Here is an 18,823-nt window from a genome sequence, read left to right on the forward strand (position 1 = left end):
GTTGATCGGAAAAAACCCTTCCCTTTAGAATCCCAGCAGATATGAGAATCACTGACGTGGTTTAAGTGTGATAACGGTGTATTTTGGTCATGCCAGAGAACTACCTTATTTTCAGGACCTGCTGTCTGAAACGTACTCTAAAACACTCTTTTTAAAATGGGAAGATGTTAATTACTGACGAGGTGGTGGTTTTATGGGTAGTCTTTATATGGTTTTCTTTTGAGCTTCTCGGTACATCTGAACATTTTCAAAGTGGTTTTTGCTTTGTTGTGTTTTTTAAAGTACCCTTCAAATCAACCTTTCAATGTTCACTGCCAGCGAACACATCTGAAGACCTAGCAGAATCCGACCTGCCCTGCCCCCACCTGTCCCAGCTCCTCGCCATGGCTCTCACCAGCCTGGGTGTTTGGTCACTGAGCCTGAGCCTACACTCCTGGCCTCATCCAACACCTGCATTTCGCAGATGTGGACAGAGGCTCAGAGGGAAGCCACCTCACCTACATGCTGCCCAAGCTGATCCACACCCAATGCCCACCCACATCTGTGCCCTGAAGCATTTCACTGGATATTCCCCTCCCCACCAGGGCCCACGTGGCCCCAAAGGGACTCACAGCCCCGACCAGGCTACCCTTGACCCTTCCCCTCCTAAAACCTCCACCAACTGTACCCCAAAGAGCAGGTCCCCAACTCTGGCCCGGGAAGTAGCTGGCTACACATGTACCCAGTAGCACGCATCCAACAGCACGTGCACCCAGCAGTGCGGCAACTCGGAAGGAAATCCTTTACATCATTTATTTGACCCAAGTCAATGCACAGACACTCTACCTTACAAAAGTCAGAAGCTGCAACAGGTCAGGTGCCAGAGGCAGTGCATGGAAGTGTAAACACAGACAGACTGAAAATGCCACTTCTGTGCGATGTGAGAGCAAATCCGTGTGGGCAGGGCCCGGGTCCAAGGTTACATTCACAGCGCTGGGCAAGTGCAAATGAACGGAATGTTGGGAGGGAGGGGGGCCACGGTCCTTACCTCCCAGGAGGCTTGGGCACTGCACTGACCTCGGCCTGAGAGGTGGGTCTGGAGCCAGAACCTGGGTTAGTGCACAGCCCTCCTCCAGTCTGGGGAAGCATGGGAAGGGGGTTCCAGGAGGAAAGTGGGTTCACAGACCATAGGCCACGCCCAACATCTCCCTCCCAACCCCCATGGGCAAGATCACTCAACCCCTGGGACCCCTTTGCCATTCAGGGGAGAGGGACCCCGCCTGAGGAGCTAGTCCCCAAATCCAGAGGATGGAGAACCAGAAGCGGATTTCTCTTGCAGGCCTCTCAACCTGGACAGGGCACAGCCTCAAGATAAAGTGTTAAGGCAATAAATAAAACATCCCACCGAAGTGAGAACACAGAACTGAGTCTGCAGGGCTGACAGAAACCGAGATGGATGGGGGACAATGATGGGACAAGCGCTGACAGCCCCCATCTGCAGAGCAGCTGCCTGACTCTGAGCATCTGTGCGTCCAGCTGAAGGCCAATGCTGGGCAGTTTTCTGTCCCAGTGAGGCTGGGGAGCTGGTCCAGCTGTGCACCTTCCTCCCTTCCCCGACATGGTCCCTGGGCCCCTCACTCCTGGGGCCACTGCCAGTGGCAGCACAAGTGATGGGCCTGAGATGACTCCCGGTCAGAGCCTCCGGCTCGGCACCTGGCACCACCCAGGGCGTTCCAGGCTCAGAAGGGAGGTGGGTGGGGCTGGAGGACAGCCCCACCTCCTGTCTTTGGTGGTGGCAGAAGTGGGAGGAGAAATGACAGGCTCTGGAGGGACAAGGAATGTCAGAGGACAATGTCCTGGTTTGGTGCGTGCGTCTGTCAAGTGCCCAGTCCCTGCCCAGATGTGAGCACAAGAAAAGGTCCCTCCTCTGTCCACCAGAGTCACAGCCCCACTCTGAGGCCCTTGCCCTCACTCTCTCGAGTTGCAAACTCTCTAGGGTGGTGGTGGAGGCATCAGGACTGGCCAGCCATGTGCCTGGATGCTGAGGCCTTTCAGCCCATGTTCTTTCTAACTCAGGACATTGGTGACCTTCACCACAGAGTCCTGACATTGCCACCTTCCACCTCTGCCCTCCTAGTCCCACTCGTCAGCAGCCAAGTCCCACACTCAGGGCACCCCAGCTCTGCCTAACCCAATTCCCTCACACCCTCCTCTCTCTCACTACTTTGTCCCACTGGCCACTGGTCCAGCCTCTGCTTCCCCAGGGACAGCCGAGGACAGTCAGGCGGACCCCTAGGGGCTCCATCCCTCTCCAAGGAAGTTTGCGCTCCAGGCCTTGGGGATTCCCAGATGATGGGGGTGGGGCAAGGTTAAGGGCAACTACCCTCAGCCACCACGGCCTGGGCTCTGCTGCTGCTGATGGCCACAGACGCCCAGGACCTTGGATGCCAACCCAGAGGAGGGAGGAGGCACCTTGTCTCTGCCGTTTCCCACGTGGATGCGGCCCCAGCAGCCACCCCTCCCCAGCCTTCGCACCCTCTACTGCAGCTCCTCTGGGGGACCATTCTCTTGGGGCAGCACACCGTTCAGGCCCACACTGCTGGCTGCCGGCGCCCCCAGGTAGCCGAGCAGGATCTCGCTGCGGCGCCGGGATAGACGCAGGATGTCCTCTGCCAGCGCCGGCACCGAGGTATAGCGCACGTTGTCCAGGTCAAACATGTCCCTCAGGTACTGCATGATCTGGTGCTGGGGCACAGGGCGGGAATGAGACCTGGGCAGAGGCCCTGCCCAGCGCTGATGGCCTCCAGACCCCCAGAGCCCTCCCCTGACCAAGTCTCTTGTCCTTGGACTCTGGCCCTCCCAGGGCTTCCTCACACCCACTGGGCTGGCTCCCAGTGGAAGGGAGCACAGCTCTCTCCAGGTACCCACTGGCCCTTTCTTGAGGAGCAGGCCGAGGCCCTCACTCCACTCTGGACCCAACCCCAGGGGCCATGACAGGCCAGGCCCAGGAAGGAGCAGTGGCCACAGCACTCCCTGCTCACCTTGAAGAAAGTGCAGACTTCAGCGAGCTGGGGCTTGGGTCCAAGGAAGCCAAAGGCCAAGACGGGGCTAACGTGCTCCGATACGGAGTAGAAATGGGAGATGAAGCCATCAGGCACCTGTTGGGGCAGCAAGGTTGAGGCTGGGACCCTGGGGCCACCGTGTGAGCTGAGCTTTAGAGGGAGGTCTGGCTCATTCACACCCTTGCTGGGTGGCCCTGGACAAGTGACAAAGGAAGGCCACGTTTCCACCTCTGCAGAACGGGGGTAACCTCGGGGCTGCTGTAAGGACCGCACAAGGAGGGCCTGGGTGGGCTGAGCACAGGAAGTGCTGAGTGTGTGGTGGCAGCAGCTGGTATCAGCTGGGCACCAGAGCCTGGCTGGCAAAGAGGAACAGTTGGTCGCAGCCCAGACAGAGCAGCCAGCGCCACCTGCCCGTGCAGATAACGGCAGCCTGACAGCGGACAGGCCACTCTGCCTGCTCCAGAGGCATCCTGCCCCCACCTAGATACCTCTACCAAGCCAGCTGCCACACCTTGCCTGTGCCCGCCCTCCAAGGATGCCCTTTCCCCTCGCTGATTCCCTCGACATTTCCCCGTGTCCTACTCTGCTGGGCCCTGCGGGTGAGATGAAGGTGTGCCTGGTCAAGGGAGAGGTACTAGCCAGATAAGTGGCCTGAAGGTGCAGCCAGGCCTGAGGGCTCAGCAAGGCATCTCTGCACCAGCCCATTCTCCTCCCACCCTGCCCTGTCCTGCCCTGACTAGGGGTCAGCACACCCCAATCGGAGGGTCAGCTGAGCTGGGTGCCACACCCAAAGCCCCCACGCAGTGCTCGCTGGGGCCGTCAGGTCACTCACCATCAGCAGCCTCCTCTTGGCTTTGAGGACCGACCAGCAAGCAGTGGCCAGGGCCTAAACCAAAGATGGGACCCAATGGGAGCCGGAATAACAGGCTGGGCGGGTGGCCCCTGCCCATCCCCCAGCCGTACCCCCAGCAGGAAGACGGGGCTGGTGCCTGAGCTCTGCTGCCCCTCCCAATTGGGAATCAGATACCTGTAAATCTGAACCTTGACTGTAACCCTTACCCCTGTGCGCCCCGGGGCTTGCCACTGACCATCTCTGCGCCCGTTTCCTGACCTACAGAATGGCCGTGAGCCAGCACCCATCTCGTTCATTGGAGTGGGATCCACAGTGACCACCTGGAAATGGCCCATAAAGACCAGCCCAGCCCTCCATCCCCTGCCATAGCCCGGCTGCCTGCAGGGGCCCTAAGCCCAGTGCTCTCCTGCTGCTCTGCCTCTTTTCCATATGAAACTTGATTTAGTAGGAAGATGCATCACCACGGAAAAGCACTTGCACCAGCACAGACTGAGCAGAGTTAAGTGACAGCCCCGTGCGGAAGGACGACACACAGGACACTGGCTTCCAGTGTTGCCGGGGACAGCTACGGGTCTCTGGGGAGCTTCTCCAGGGCGGGGGGGGGGGGGAGCCTACCCAGGGGGGTGACTGCTATTTGATGGGTGGGAAGCCCAGTCTCGGCACCCACAGCCAGGGATGAGGGAATCGGGGTCCAGACCAATGCGTAGGGTCATGGTGAGTGTGCGGGCAGCCACCCACCGTCTCCTTGAAGCTGTCTGACAGCCAGCGGTTCCTGAGCACGGCAAGCACCGAGGACGGGGGGCTCTCCAGGTCCTCGAAGGCGTCCATGAGGATAAAGTCCAGCACGATGTCATAGAAGCTCATGCACACCACCTGCGAGAGGCAGGCTGCCCTGAAGCCAGGCCCAAGCTGCAGGACCACTGTCCAAGTAGGAAGACTGAGGTCGGAGGGAGCCACATGGGTGAGCAGACACATCCCTGCTCTGCGACGGTGCAGCTGGGGCCATCCCTCTACCAGCCTGGACCTGGGCAGAAACTGGGGGCTCGCAGCAGCCCCCCCGAATCAAGGCAGAGTTGGCACAGGCACCACTCCCTGCTCAGAGTCTCAAGTGCTTAGCACAAACCAACTTACCCCTCGGCCCTCCAGCTCCAGCCGTGTGGTAGCCCAGGTCTCTGGCCTCAGAGCATAGCTCAGCATCTCCTCGTAGCTCTCCTGGAAGCCCTTGGGGCTCTGTGGAATGAAACAGTCTGTTCTGGTCATAGCAGAAACTCAAAGACCCAGCTGGACTAGACCTACAGGGACAGGCTGGCCCATAGGTGGGGACATTGCAAGGCAGGGTCAGGACTGATCCCTGAGCAGCAGCCACGGAGAAAGAGAGGCAGGAAGGGTCTCCTGCCCGCCTCAACGTGCCCCTCGATGTTTCCATGGCAGATCCGAGCAATGCCTCAGCCCAGCTCATTCCCGAGCACCCACTGCCTCCCAGGAGGTGCACACACACTGCAGTAGGAGCTCACTTTGGAAGGATGGGTGAGGGCGTGAGGTTGAATCAGGCAGCCAAAGACCCAAATCTCTATGACCTTAAGCCTCCCTGTGAAATGGAAGGAGCTATGGCCCCGCGTGCATAGGGCTTTTCTGAAGAAGTCAGGAACTCATGCACATAACACGAGCCCAGCGCCTGGACCTCAGCAATGAATAGCGTTTAAGACAAGACTGCAGCTGCTGGTGCCAAGACTCAGGACGGATTCTTCACTCCCGGGGACTCAGGTTCAGCTGGGCAGTTTGCAGGTGTGGATGTGCTTTTACAGACATGGCGAGCTAGTACGGCCAGGGACTGATCTAATACGGATCAACTCATTTAATTAGTACGGTCCTATGAGGGACATTGGTATTATGACCACTTTACAGATAAGAATACTGAGGTTTCAGGAGATCAATGATGTGCCCAAGAGCCAAGCAGGGTGGAGCTGACAAGGCAACCCACAAGCAGGATGTGGAGTGACAGGGCCATGCTGGGCAGGGTGAGCCCAAGGGCTCGCAGGTCCTATGGGATGAGTCAGGTGAAGCCAACTTAGGGAAAGGGCTGGCTGGCGAGACTTAGAAGACAACTGGCTGAGGAAGAGGGGGAGGGCAGGGAATGGGGAGCTTCCAGATACTGGTATATGTCCCACTTCCTACCTGGGTGCCAGATACACAGTGGTTCATCTTTTCATTCATTCAATCCTAGAGAAACGCCTTCACACTCCCATGTGCATCTTACACTAACATTAACAAAGACTCCCGGAGCAGTGTGTGAGGCAGGCCCAATCAGGGAGAAGGGCAGGGCAGACCAGAGGCCTGGGCAGGGCAGGGCAAAGAGCGCAATGCTGGAGGCCCCGAGTGCAGCCCGGTCTCCACACCAAGGGCAGGGGAAGCGTGGAGGGTACCAGGCAGCTGGGTGACGAGGTCAGAGGTGGTTTCGGAGCCATTACTCTGGCACGTGAGGAGAAAGGGCTGAGGGGAAAAGGGGTGCTCAGGAGCTTTCCTCAGCCCTGGCCGGGGAGCTCAGTGGGTTAGAGCATCGGCCTGATGTGCCAAGGTGGCAGGTTTGATCCCTAGTCAGGGCACATGCAGGAATCTGCCCATGATTCGTGTTTAAATGGAACAACTTGAGGTTTCCCTTTCTCCCTTCCTCTCTCTCTCTCTCTCTAAGAATCAATAGATTTTTAAAAAATTTTTCAGAAAGAGCTTTACTCAAACCCATCAAAGAGAAGAAGCACAAATGGCCAAAAGACATAGAAACTTATGCAGCCTCACTAACAATCAAAGAAACATAAAAACTGAATAGAATAAAAATTAAAGACTGCCCTGGCTGGTCCAGCTCAGTGGGCAAGCATGCTGGTTCATGGACTGAAGGGCCTGGGTTCGATTCCTGGTCAAGGGCACATTCCTTGGCTGCAGGCTCAATCCCCAGCCTGGGTCAGGAAACATGCGGGAGGCAACTAACCAATGTGTCCCTCTCACATCGATGTTTCTTCTCTTTCTCTCTTCCTCCCACTCTACCAAAAATCAATGAAAAAAATATCCTGAGGTGAGGATTTAAATAAATAAAAAAAAAGATGATGAATATCTAGTACCAGCCAGGATGTACAGAGACACTCTTGCACTGCGGGGGGCCCGAAGGTGTTCAGCATTTCTGAAGCATGCGGCCAGATCTGCCTGTTCAAGGTCTGAACCGAGGACCCGGCATTGCCACGTCCAGGGCTTTGCCCCACCAGAAAACCTCATGCACCTACAGAGATCTGTAAGAGGTTGACTGTAACAGTGGTGTCTGTGACCATGAAAACCAGGCACAAGCCAAATGCCCATCCATCAAAGAACGAGATGAGCCACGGCCAGCCAGCCACGCACCGGGATGCGGCGCAACTGGTGGGCATAACTGCAGGGGCAAGGAAACAGGAAGGAGGCTGCACAAGAGGGCGCGGGCACAGCCCGAGCCTTGGAGATTAATGCCCGGTTCAAGGGTTACAGTCTATGCAACTGGGCAGGACACACGCCAGACTGTGGGCAGGGGTTCCCTCCGGCAGGTGCGGCTCAGGGAGACCTTCTACGGTTTCCTTTCATAACTGGTGAGTTTTCTAGAGCTGTATTATATTGTAATCAGGAATAAAAAGCAATATAGGTCCACAGTTTTCAGAATTAGCACAGGAAAACCCCAAAGCCTTCCCAGCTCCCTGCAGGACAGTCAGATTCCGCAGCTTCATTTCAGGTAGGACTTTAAAAATAAAATAAACAGAGTGAGGGGGAGAAAACCTGAGAGAAGAGCCTCGCCCCAGCTACCTTCTCAGCCTTGGTCATCAGACCTGTCACCATCTGCCGGCCGACTTCCCCGAAGAAGAGCTGGTTACTCTGGTCTTCCAGGAGGCCCTGGGGGGGACAGGGAGTGAGCTGCCCAGCAGCCGTCCCCCACAGCCATGGAGGGCCAGGCATGGGAGCAGGCCCACAGGAGACCTGCTCCTGCCCCCGCCCCCCACTCCACCCTCCCAGGTGCCTGCACCACAACCCACCTCGAACGCCTGCCGCACACAATGCAGCTTGGCCAGAAAGTCATGGTCACTGTAGCAGCCCAGCAGCTCTGTCCTGAAGGGAAGCAAACGGTCATGTTACAGGGCCCATCCAGTGATGCCCCTGGGGGTTGGCTTGGCAGTGTGACCTTGGCCGGGTGTTTGCCCTCCTCTAGGTGTCAGTCTCCCCCAAACCAAAGGAAGGGGCTTACTAGATGCTCCTGGAGGACATGTGAGCCTCCATAACCCTGGGGATGCTGCCAGGTCTATCACTGGGGGTCGGGCTGACCTTGGCCTCTTTTAGGGCCCAATTAGCAAGGGACAGAAATGGGGAACTACTTCTAGGTGGCAGGATGGCAGGGCAGGGCTGCCACCCACTGGGTCTGGCTGCCCTTTAGCCCAATCATAGGGCTTTGATTACAGCTTTCAACCATCTCAGTCGGAGCTTTACACACACAACTTAAATGTGGAGTCAGGACCAAAAGCCAGGTTCTGAGTTTCATACCACACAGGAAAATTAATTCAAAATGGTAAGAGCCCAGCCAGGGTGGTTCAGTGGTTGAGTGTCACCCTATGAACCAAGAGGTCAATGGCTCGATTCCAGGTCAGGCACGTGCCTGGGCTGCAGGCTCCATCCCCAGTCGGGGGCGTGTAGGAGGCAGCCGATCGATGTTTCTCTCTTATCACTGATGTTTCTCTCTCCCTCTCCCTTCCTCTATTAAAAAAATAAATAAAAAATAAAAAATCAATAAAAGCTTACTTTTAAAAAATGTTAGATCTTTTTAAAATGAGTAAGAAACCTAAAAATACCACAAAAGGGCCTGTATTCAGACACGGGGCTGAGGTTCAAGGTCCACTGTGTTTCTGTGGCTGGACCCCTCTGAGAATTTAAAACAAGCACAAAGTATTGCTATTTTGTTAATTAACTGTATTAATTTTTCCTTGTTAATTCCAGACCTGCCTGTCTGGGTACCTGGGGCGATCCTAGGCCCTCTGAGGTGGGGCAGCAGCTGCCAGCCCATCGTGGTCCTCAGTGAGCCTGGCCCAGCTGAGTCCTCACCAAGACCGCTGGCTGCTCTGGCTCCCTCCAAGGGGGACAGGGCCTGCCCCACCTGCCCTCTGCCCACGTGCTCACCTGAGGGTCCGGCAGAGCACCTTCCCCTCCTTCACCAGCTGCAGGGCCTCCTCATAGGCGGCAGCGGGCCTGGAGAGTGGGATCGGGTAATCTCCCACCTGCAGGGACTCGAAGAGCTGGGGGGGGGGCAGAGAAAAGTTCAGACAGTCAAAGCCTGAATCAGCAGCATCCCAGGGGTGAGGGCCCCCATGCCCAGGGACACCTAGAGGCCAACCTCTCAGAGGGGATGTCAGAAGGAACACTGGCCCGAGGCAGAAGGCCTGGGTTCAAGTCCAGCTCTGGCCCTCAGTGTCCTGTCTCCAGGGGCTCTTCCTGAAGGGGCCATCTACTGGACCTGAGCCCGTGTCTCCCACCCCAGGCCAGGACAGCTGGGCCAGACATGCATGGCCATGGCAGGAGACTAATGCCAAGCAACGGGCACGCAGCACAGAGAAGGAAGGTCTGAGTGGGCTGGAGCCGGCAGAGGCGAAGAGCCCTGCCCCACCCCTAGGAGCCAGGACCCCCGGCTTCTCAGGCCTCTCCACCCACAGCACTGCATGCAGTCCCTGGGGAGCAGTACGTGCCGGCTGCCAAATTCTGCTCCAGGCGGATGGAACGGCCGCCCTTTCCCACGCCCGTGCTCACCCCAGCGCCACACAGGCCCGGCCTTAGTCCACCCCGCCCTCTGTGTCCCCACCTCCCGGTCACCTCGGTGGCAGAGAAGAAGGAGTCTTCCGAGGTGAGGCTGTCCTCGTCGTCCGCCCGCAGACGCAGCGAGCCCTCGGTCAGGGGCAGCATGAGGGTCCGCTCTGGGGAGAGAGGGGGCTGAGCGGAGGCGCACTCGGCCTGAGCACCCGAGTCGGGCGGTGGCGCTGACCAGCACGACGCCCCCATCACTGAGCACGTGCGCGTGGAGACCCTGGGCCCACCGCCTCGGATGAACGGCCTCCCTCAACCCTGAGATGTCCGAGGAGATGGGCACAGTGAGGTGTGGAAACAAGGCTGCTGGAGGGTCCTGCCCACGGCCACACAGCGGGACCTGGAGTCCTGGTGGCCCCTGGGCCCCTCAGGGGAGGTCACTTGCCCTCTCTGATAAGCCGACACTTAGCCATTGACACCAAAGGGCTTGAGGGAGTCCACGAGCCACCCACGAGATATCCCCTCCTCACCCTCAGGGCTTCAGAAGCACCTGGGAAAGGCTGTGAAACCAATGGGCGGCGTCCACGACCCTGAAAGCCCCACCAGCCTCAGCCACACCAGGAGCCGAGGAAACAGACCCTCCAACAGGCAAAGCTGCTCAGGGAGAGGTATGGAACACGTGTCCCCCTGGGCAGCCCTTGCCGGGTCTGTGTCACCACCACTGGTAGAGCCGGGGAGCTGGACACTCAGGAGCCTACCGTCCCCCGGGGGCTGACAGCACACAGGGGGAAGCCTGGGAGTCGTCAAATTCACTGCAAGGGTCTGGTGCCCAGCGGCCACTAGGACAACACTGGCTGCTGGGGGCATAACTTCATTCCCTCGGTGATGTCATGTCCCTTTACCCCGGTGGTGCAGGGTGACAGCAAGACTTGTGTTCTTGTCCCTTAGGCCTGCTCTGGGCTGATCTTGTGAGCCATCCCCTCCATCAACCCAAGGCCACAGGAAAAGACTCAAACCAAAGGCATGGAACAGGGGAGACATTGCCACAAGCCCACGGCTTGCTCCCAAGGGTACAGGGCCAGGGACTCATCCCAGCTCTGCTCCTGCCTGCCACATATCAGGGGATGCCTCTGTTCCTCCAGGGGCCTCAATTTCCCCATCTGTGCAATAGATCAGAGGGGGGCTGAGGTTCTGGTTTGCCTGACACACTGAGGAGTCACATCCGGTTCTCTCACTGCCTCCCCACCCCCACCCCACTGCAGCCTGTGTGGGGCCCAGCTCACCCAGGTCCAGCAGCAGGCTGTCGGACGGGAAGGTGGACCCGAACTCCTCCTGCAGGTGGTAAGCCCGGTGCAGCAGGGACTCCAGCTTCTCTGCAAACTCCTTTCGCTGTGACTCAGGCTGTGGTTAAAACAGCGACCATCAACCCAGGCCCCCCAAGCTTCCACGCCAACGGCCCCTTCCCTCACCAACAATGGGTTCCCAGCCCCTGGGGACAGAGGAGCAGGCTCTGGGACCCCGCAGTGAAAGCACAGATCTAGACCTGAGCTGCCAGTCCAAGAGCCAACTTGGCCAGAGAGCCCCTGAAGTATGGCCAGTCCCACCTGAGATGTGCCAAAGGTATAAACACACTGGAACACTTAGTTTCAGGTAGAGATAAACAAACAACCCCAGTGACTGTTCATGCTGATTACGTGTTGAAATGAGAAAGTTCAGGATACACCAGCTTACACAAAATAAATTATTCAAGTTAATTCACCCGTTTCCTTTTGCTTTTTAATGTGGTCTCTAGAAACTTTTAAACTTCCTACTGGCAGCACTGCTCCAGACCCAAGCTGACCCGGGCTTAGACCTGGCCCCACCAGTTCCAAACTGTGACCTGGAGCAAGAAACATGCTGAGCCTGTCCCCTCGGTGTCCCCACCTGTAAACTAAGATAGGAATGCCCACTTCCTAGGGCCCTAGGGAACCATGGAGGAGGGAAGGTGTGCGGGCCACTGGCCCACGGTGACAACCAGGACATGTTAGCTTCTGTGAACATTTAGTGTACTTTATCCTTACCGCTGTGCTAAGAGTGTCAGGAGCCCAGACAGCTGGGTGTCGGGGAAGGCACTGTACTGGACACGCAGCAGCCGGGGGCCCAGCGACCTCCTCGACACCCTCAGCCCCCAGGCCAGAGCAGGGGGAAGGAGGGGGCACTGCTCCTTTAACCCCAGGCTCTTCTGGTCCAACGGGCCAGGCACGGGCAGGCCCGACTGTTTCCACAGAGGCTGCCAGATCCTGCACTTGCACGTAACCAAACCCGGGGGAGGAGACAAGGGCGACTCAGGCCTGAGGCTGCTGGGGAGGCAGAGCCAGAGGAACTCAGAGGGGACAGTAACGATGGAGATGGCTGCCTCTCACCGAGTGCCTGCCCTGACCCGGCACCTCGCAGGTCAGCCTCCTGGTACCCCTCAAAGGCAGGGACTGTTATGACCGCATTTCACAGAGAACGCAAGGAGGTGAAGTGGACCAGCTCACCACTTAGAGCCTGGGAGCATAGGGACCTGACCCCTGTCATGGCACCCCAGGCCCACTGGACATTTTGCTCAGTTCCCCACAGGGCTGGACCCCGCTCCACGAGGCCCGCAGAGACCTGTGGCTTAGCTGCGGCCTGCCAGCCGTCTCTGTGAAGTGACCTTGGTTAGGGAATAGTTTCTTAGCTATGGCACCACATGCACCCATGACAAAAGAAAAATAGATACTGAATTTCATCAAAATTAAACTGTTGTGCCTCAAAGGACACCATCAAGAGAGTGAAAAGAGTCTGGCTGGCGTGGCTCAGTGGTTGAGTGTCAACCTATGAACCAGGTCACGGTTCGGTTTCCGGTCAGGGCGCATGCGGGCTTGCGGGCTCAATCTCCAGCAAGGGATGGTGCAGGAGGCAGCCGATCAATGAGTCTCTCTCATCATTAATGTTTCTATCTCTCTCTTCCCCTCTCCCTTCCTCTCTCTGAAATAAAAACATTTAAAAAAATTTTTTTAAATGTTTAGCATATAAAAATGTCTAGAAGGATAGTAAGTGGTTCTGTCTGGATGAAGGGTTCTGGGCATCAATAATTCTGACAACAAAGATCATTTATCGAGTACCTACTACAGGTGGATCACACGGCAGGCACCAGCATCCCACCCAGGGCACCGGCACTCTGTCCACATCACACAGATCTGAGCCTGTGCTCTTATTTCCCCACTCTCCCTGCCAACACTCCACTGACTGCTCACATGCCCAGGTGACCTGGAGCAGCTGCACCCAGGGCACTGAGGCCTGTTTGCACCTCAGGCATTTCCCAACCTTTGTGTCCCACAACCAGGTGGCCATGTCTATGTGGGAGGCTTCTGAGCTAATGCCTCCAGCTAGGGTGGAGGCCAGCTTGTTACCGGCTGTGCCAGGCATGTCCCCATCCTGGTGCTAAAAACTCTGGTTCCCAGCCTCCCAGACAACAGAGGCACAGGTGGGGGAACAAAGAGGGTGGGAGGAAGGCAAAGTAACCCTCCCTCCTCCCCCTGCCTCACACCACATCCCTGTCCCACCCTGTCCAAAGTGGGGACAACCCCTGCTGGTCAGCCCCTGCATGACTCTAGGTTCCAGCTTCCAGGAAAAGGACCTGGCACCTGAGCTCTGGGCACAGCCCCCCTATGCTGTGCACCAATCCCCTGGATTAACCGCCCTCCTTTCTCAACAACTGAGGTTGTTCCATCTCCTGGCTAACACCAACCGACTCACCAGAGATTGTCAGATAATCTCTGCTCCCCAAAGAGACGCCCCCTCCCGTGTGACCTCGCTCCAGCAGAGCACGGGAGCTCATGAGGATTTTGTTTTACTTTTAATACGGAAAAGTATGAAGAATAAAACAGCCGCCCACAACCCCACCACCCATGCACCGCCTGCCCCTAGCAAATGCTCACAATGAGAAAAGCCAAACGGTACAGGGAAGTGCAAGAAAAGCCTTGTTCTACCTTCCCCACTGCTAACAATTCCTGTGAACCTGTCGGAGGAAGGCAAATGCACGCACGCACCAGCAGTTACCAGGAGGCGCTGCAGCTCTGGGCAGAGCGTGGATGGATCTCTCTAAAACGCACACACGGGTTACACTACACACATTCTACAAGTTGTATTTTCACTTGATATATCACGAAGAGAGCAGCCTATCAACCCACATACTGTTTGTCAGCCTTTTAATGGCTGCACAGTATTCCAGACCCATGCTGATGGGCAATTACAATAATTTCTAGTTTTTCAGCTATTACAAGATAGTGCTTCAGTGGATATCTGTCCTAGGACATGTATTTAGCATGCTTTTCACAAAAATGTTCTGTTTGTTTTTTTAATATGTCTTTATTGATTTCAGAGAGAGGAAGGGAGAGAGAGCAACATCAATGATGAGTCACTGATCAGCTGCCTCCCGCACGCCCCTGACCGGGGACGGAGCCCGCAACCGGGGCCTGTGCCCTGACCGGGAATCAAACTGAGATCTCCAGGATCATAGGTTGATGCTTACCTGCTGAGTCACGCCGGCCAGGCCAAAAATGTTTTTATTTTAGCTTTCTTACTTTATTTATCTTTCCTGATATTGAAATAAAGGTTCGCTGTAGAAAACTTGGACGACACTCCCCAAAAAGTACAAAGACAAAGGTCATGTGATCCACCCAACTGCTAACAGAGGCTACAACTGCTAAGTGTCAGGCACATGCTCAGCACGTTATCAAAGTACTTTCCTTGGTTGGCCGACATCCTGGTCCAGGAGAAACTCCTGTCCAAGGAGGTAAGTGACTGCTGGCAGGGGGCAGGGCTGCCAGGCTGTCTTCCAAAGTCTGGCTGCCCACCAACCTCTCCATGGCTGGGGTGGGGACCACCTACCTCAGCAAGTGCTTCTGAAGCAATCTCAGGGTTCCTGAGGCTGTCCCCCGGCGTGGGGGTGCTGCCGCTGTCCCCCCTCTGCCCCACGCTCAGCGCCTGCTCCCACTTTTGCAGAGCCTCCTCGAACAGCTCCATGCCTGAGCGCAGCGGAGAAGGGGAGTCAGCCCCCAGTAGAGGTAGGGCGGCAGCTCAGGGGGTGCTCGGAAGGGCGGAGCAGGCGGCCTCGAGGACAAGAATGGGCTGAACTGTAAGGTGGGTCCTGGTCACCTTTCTGAGGATGGTCAGTTTACAGGCCTCGCTCAGATCAGACTTGTTCCCAGAGACTGTACCCTGCCCAGAAATGGCTGAAAACCACTGAATGAGGGTTTGAGGGTAGGGAAAGGGAGGGGCCTGCAAAGCAGCACCTGGAGAAGCATCCTGGGCCTGGCCTAGGCTCTCGGGTTCCCGCTGCCCCACCCCGGGAAAGCTGAGGCCACCTCCTGGCCTGTACCTTGCATGTAGAGGCTCTCGGCGTTGCCGTCGCTGGTGGTCATAGACTCCTCCATCTCTCTGCCATCCCATGGTCCCGCAGCCGTGGGGCTGGACAAGTTCACTGCCACCATCTGGGCGCCAAGCAGCGAAAGGACACAAGGACACAAGGACACAAGGACAAGGGTGAGGCCTTCCAAAACCCTCTGGGGGGCCTGAGGCTCCCCCACTGCCTGACCACGTGCCACACACTCTCTCCAGACACCATCCCTGCAGTCAGCCCCTGAGTTCAGAGGCCAAGCCCTCAGCACAACCTGGGCCACAAACTCCAAGCACCCGATGACACCTCACAGAAACTGTGGAGGCGGGAGGAAATACTGAGGCCCACACCCAACCCAGAACCCAGCGGCCTCCTACAAAACCCACTCTGGGCCGACTCCCTGCTCTGGGGTTCCGTTGCCAGTCAGACAAGGCAGACGAAGGGAACACCCAGCACACATGGGCCAGCCAGGGCCCACTGTCACCCATGCTTCTCTCCCAAAAGTGGCCACGTCCCGTGACAGGCTGCAGGTTCCAGGACAAGAGCCACCTCTTGCTCGCCCCTGGGCCCCTAGGGCAGGCCCAGCTCAGAACTGGGGCTCAGTCCTGACTGAATGAATTAATAACTAAATGAGTGAATGAGCCAAAATCATTCCCAAACTGAAAATAACTTCTCTTTGTCTCATTTACCGCTGTATCCTCAGCACCTAGAAGACTCCCTGGCACAAAGCAGGTGCTCACTCAGTGTCGAATGAATGAATGAACTTTTATAGATAAATATCTTCCCCAAGGGGCCAAAAGCATCTCTTCGCACCTGTCTACCCTTTTCTCACCGATGCCTGGCCCTCAGTAAGTGACCAATGACCACCTCTAACAGCCTGCACAATGGATGACCACTGAACAAATGCATGAGTGAATGAATGAAAGACTGAATGAAATCTCTACTCCTATCTATCTACCAGTCCATAAGCCCCGAGGGCAGACACTGAATCTGACTCAGTAGCCAGGACTGAGCCCCAAGGCCATGGCAGGACCCCTGGCCCCCTCCCCTCCTCCCCTGTCCTCACCGAGGCCAAGCTGTGGGAGGAGCCTGAGCGCTTGCTGGGCTCAATGGAGGAGATGCCACTCAGGGTGTCATTGCTCTTGCTACTGGGGCTCTGCACCCTCCAGCTGGAGTAGCCTGTGAGGACAGGAGAACAGGGGTCATGCAGGCTTCCCACCTGGCCTCTGCACAGGCCGTTCCCCCTCCAGACTGCCCTCCCCCCCTCATCTGCAGCCTAGCCTGACCTTCTGAGTCAAGGTTACAGAAAGCACCCCAAGCCATGCACTTGGCAGGCGAGGCTGGGCCCATGCCCCTCACGACCGCATCCCTGTCACCCGCACAGGGCCTGAGTCTGGCTACCTCCCCGCCCCTCTGACTCTGCCTGCCCTGTGCTGCCATGTGAGAGGCTGATCTGGAATTCTCCTTCCAAAAAGGACTCCAGGCAACAGCTTTTAAAGATACATCGAAGATTTCTTTTTAATCCTCCCCTGAGGACAATTTTTCCACTGACTTTTTTAGAGAGTGGTGGGGGGGTAGAGGGAGAGAGAAACATCGATTGGCTGCTTCCTGTATGCACCCCAACCAGGGCCAGGGATTGAACCTGCAGCCCAGGTATGTGCCCTCAACCGGGCATCAAACCCACCACCCTGCAGTCCACAGGCCGATGCTCTAACCACTGAGCAGAACTGGCCAGGGCCAAGGATTTTTTTTTTCAAGTGAGAAAAGCTGAGAAGGGAAAATCAGGTGAAACCTGGGTGGGGCGGGGGGTGTGTACAGGGAAGGCAATGGAGAGGTTGGTGCTGAAGTAGCTCCCAGTTTCCCAGGGGCCAACGCAAGACGGAAACCCAGTGAATCAGCATTTCTCACACCCTGCTCTAAATGAACCTAAAAGCTCCCTTTTCCCAGTGTAAAGATAAAACTTCCCTTTTGCGATAACTCACAATGAAAATTCATTTCCACACAAGGACCCGGGTGCTCCCAATGGTCCCCAGATAATGGAAACAACCGCCACCTACTGGACACGGGTCAGGCCACCAAACCCTTACAATGACTCAAGACAGCAGGTTCCACTGTCAACCCCGCTTCCCAGAAGAGAGGAACGTGTAGACAGGATGTCACTAGCCCAAGATCCCACAGTTAATAGAGGCCCAGCTGGGACCTGACTCTAGGTCAGGCCCTTCCCTCCCCACCACCTCACACCTACCTTTCTTCACCGATGGGACCTTCCTGGCCATGAGGACGGGGAGGGGCACCGTGACCAGATGCTCACCTCCCATCTCCGGGCCCACCTGCTTCTTCTTCCGCCTTCGCCTCTTCAGCTGGTGGGCGGCCAGGGCCAAGGCCACGGTCCCCAGGGCTGTGGCAAGGAGGACCTTCCGCAGGCCTGGTGTCAACCGCAGCTGTGAGAATGCAGACTGCAGGGAAAGAGGGAAACAGCCGGTTACATCTCCCCAGGAGAACTCCAGGGCAGGCAGAGCTGCCTCTGGGAGCGCAAAAGAACAGGGACCTTCTCAGGCACTTGGGGGATTATCTGTTAACCAGGAACAGTGAGGAGACAGCCACCTCAAGAGAGGGGCCTGGCCAGCCCCTCTGAAATGTGACCACAGAGATGTAAAGAGAAGGCTGGGGATGGCAAGAAGATGATGCCAACGAGGCAACACCCAGGGTCCAGCAGGCGCCCCTAACAGCATTGGTCATGACCAGCAGCTGCAGTGGTTGGGCGCCCACTACGCCAGGCACCGCACTAGGACTTTACCTGCGTTTCCTCCTCCAGGTAAGGAGTCCGAGGCTCACACAGGTTGACATGTGCTCAAGGTAAAACAGGGACAGAAACTGGACCCAGGTCTGCCAGCTCCATTTCTCCATTACTTCTTGAAGATGGTGATATTCACTCCGCCCACTGTCCCATCTGTACACGTCCCTACTCCACCCTCACTCTGCCTGCTGGGCCGGAAGCCCCTCCAGTCTGCAATGTACTTGGTAGAGCTTTAGAAAGTATCGAGAGACCTGGTCAGCACAGACATTTGAGGCTGGCAGGTAAAGACCAGGCTGGGGGACCTAGACTCCCAACCCAGTCCTGCTTCCTCTGCTCAGAGAGGAGACACGGGACGCCTGAACAGCAATAATGAGGGCCCAGCCTTCCCGATGCTCAGTGTTTCGGGGACGAGAGTGGTTAAAGGGCAGGACCACGACCCACACGATCTTTACCTGCCCAAACGTTGTGTACAGGAACACAGGGATCTCGGCTACCGTCATGGCCAGGGCCTGGATCATGGACATGCCCTCGGTCCTCCGGAACGCCATGGCAGGGCCTACACCCCAGGCAAGAGCCCTTGGGGACAAGTGTTTCCAAGGAGAATGTCTTCAACTGGTTGCTGGCTGGGTCCCAGGCACCATCCACGGTGCAGAAAGACAGGAATGTGCATACCACAGGGTCCCTCCACAGAGCTGAGAGACAGATGACCAAGTCAGACACAAAAACATGTGCACATGAGCACAGAGAAGGGCACACAAGAGTGCCCTGGGGGATGAGGCAGGAGCAAAGTGTCTATCTGGAATGCCAACTGGAACCGGGCCCCAGCGTTCTGCACCCACTAGCGGGAAAGCAGCCAAGTGCCCCACAGGCCCTCTGCGCACTGTGAGCCCTGGGAGCAGAAGGCAGTGTCTCTGGCATGTTGGCCAAAAAGCAGA

General features: G+C 56.9%; 1 protein-coding gene across 3 annotated transcripts; it reads right to left on the bottom strand.

Moving 5' to 3' along the window:
* Positions 1-776: 776 nt before the first annotated feature.
* Positions 777-18,566, bottom strand: MIGA2 (mitoguardin 2). 3 transcript variants are annotated; one of them, XM_016196638.2, is made up of 15 exons: positions 18,341-18,566; positions 17,337-17,547; positions 16,158-16,270; positions 15,074-15,185; positions 14,584-14,720; positions 10,971-11,088; positions 9,757-9,857; positions 9,070-9,185; positions 7,938-8,010; positions 7,711-7,797; positions 5,026-5,124; positions 4,633-4,767; positions 3,874-3,927; positions 3,021-3,137; positions 777-2,724 (listed from the first exon to the last, which is right to left on the bottom strand). In XM_016196638.2, the coding sequence occupies exons 1-15, from the start codon at positions 18,434-18,436 to the stop codon at positions 2,518-2,520; spliced, it is 1,776 nt and encodes a 591-aa protein (XP_016052124.2). In that variant the 5' UTR covers positions 18,437-18,566; the 3' UTR covers positions 777-2,517. The 3 variants fall into 3 exon arrangements, with proteins under 3 accessions (XP_016052124.2, XP_016052125.2, XP_087679163.1); XM_016196639.2 differs by lacking the exon at positions 3,874-3,927; XM_087823037.1 differs by lacking the exon at positions 7,711-7,797 and having other exon boundaries at positions 18,341-18,565.
* Between the last annotated feature and the right edge of the window lie 257 nt (positions 18,567-18,823).

Source organism: Miniopterus natalensis, chromosome 12 (assembly GCF_054644295.1).
Source record: "Miniopterus natalensis isolate mMinNat1 chromosome 12, mMinNat1.hap1, whole genome shotgun sequence".
NCBI lineage: Eukaryota > Metazoa > Chordata > Mammalia > Chiroptera > Miniopteridae > Miniopterus > Miniopterus natalensis.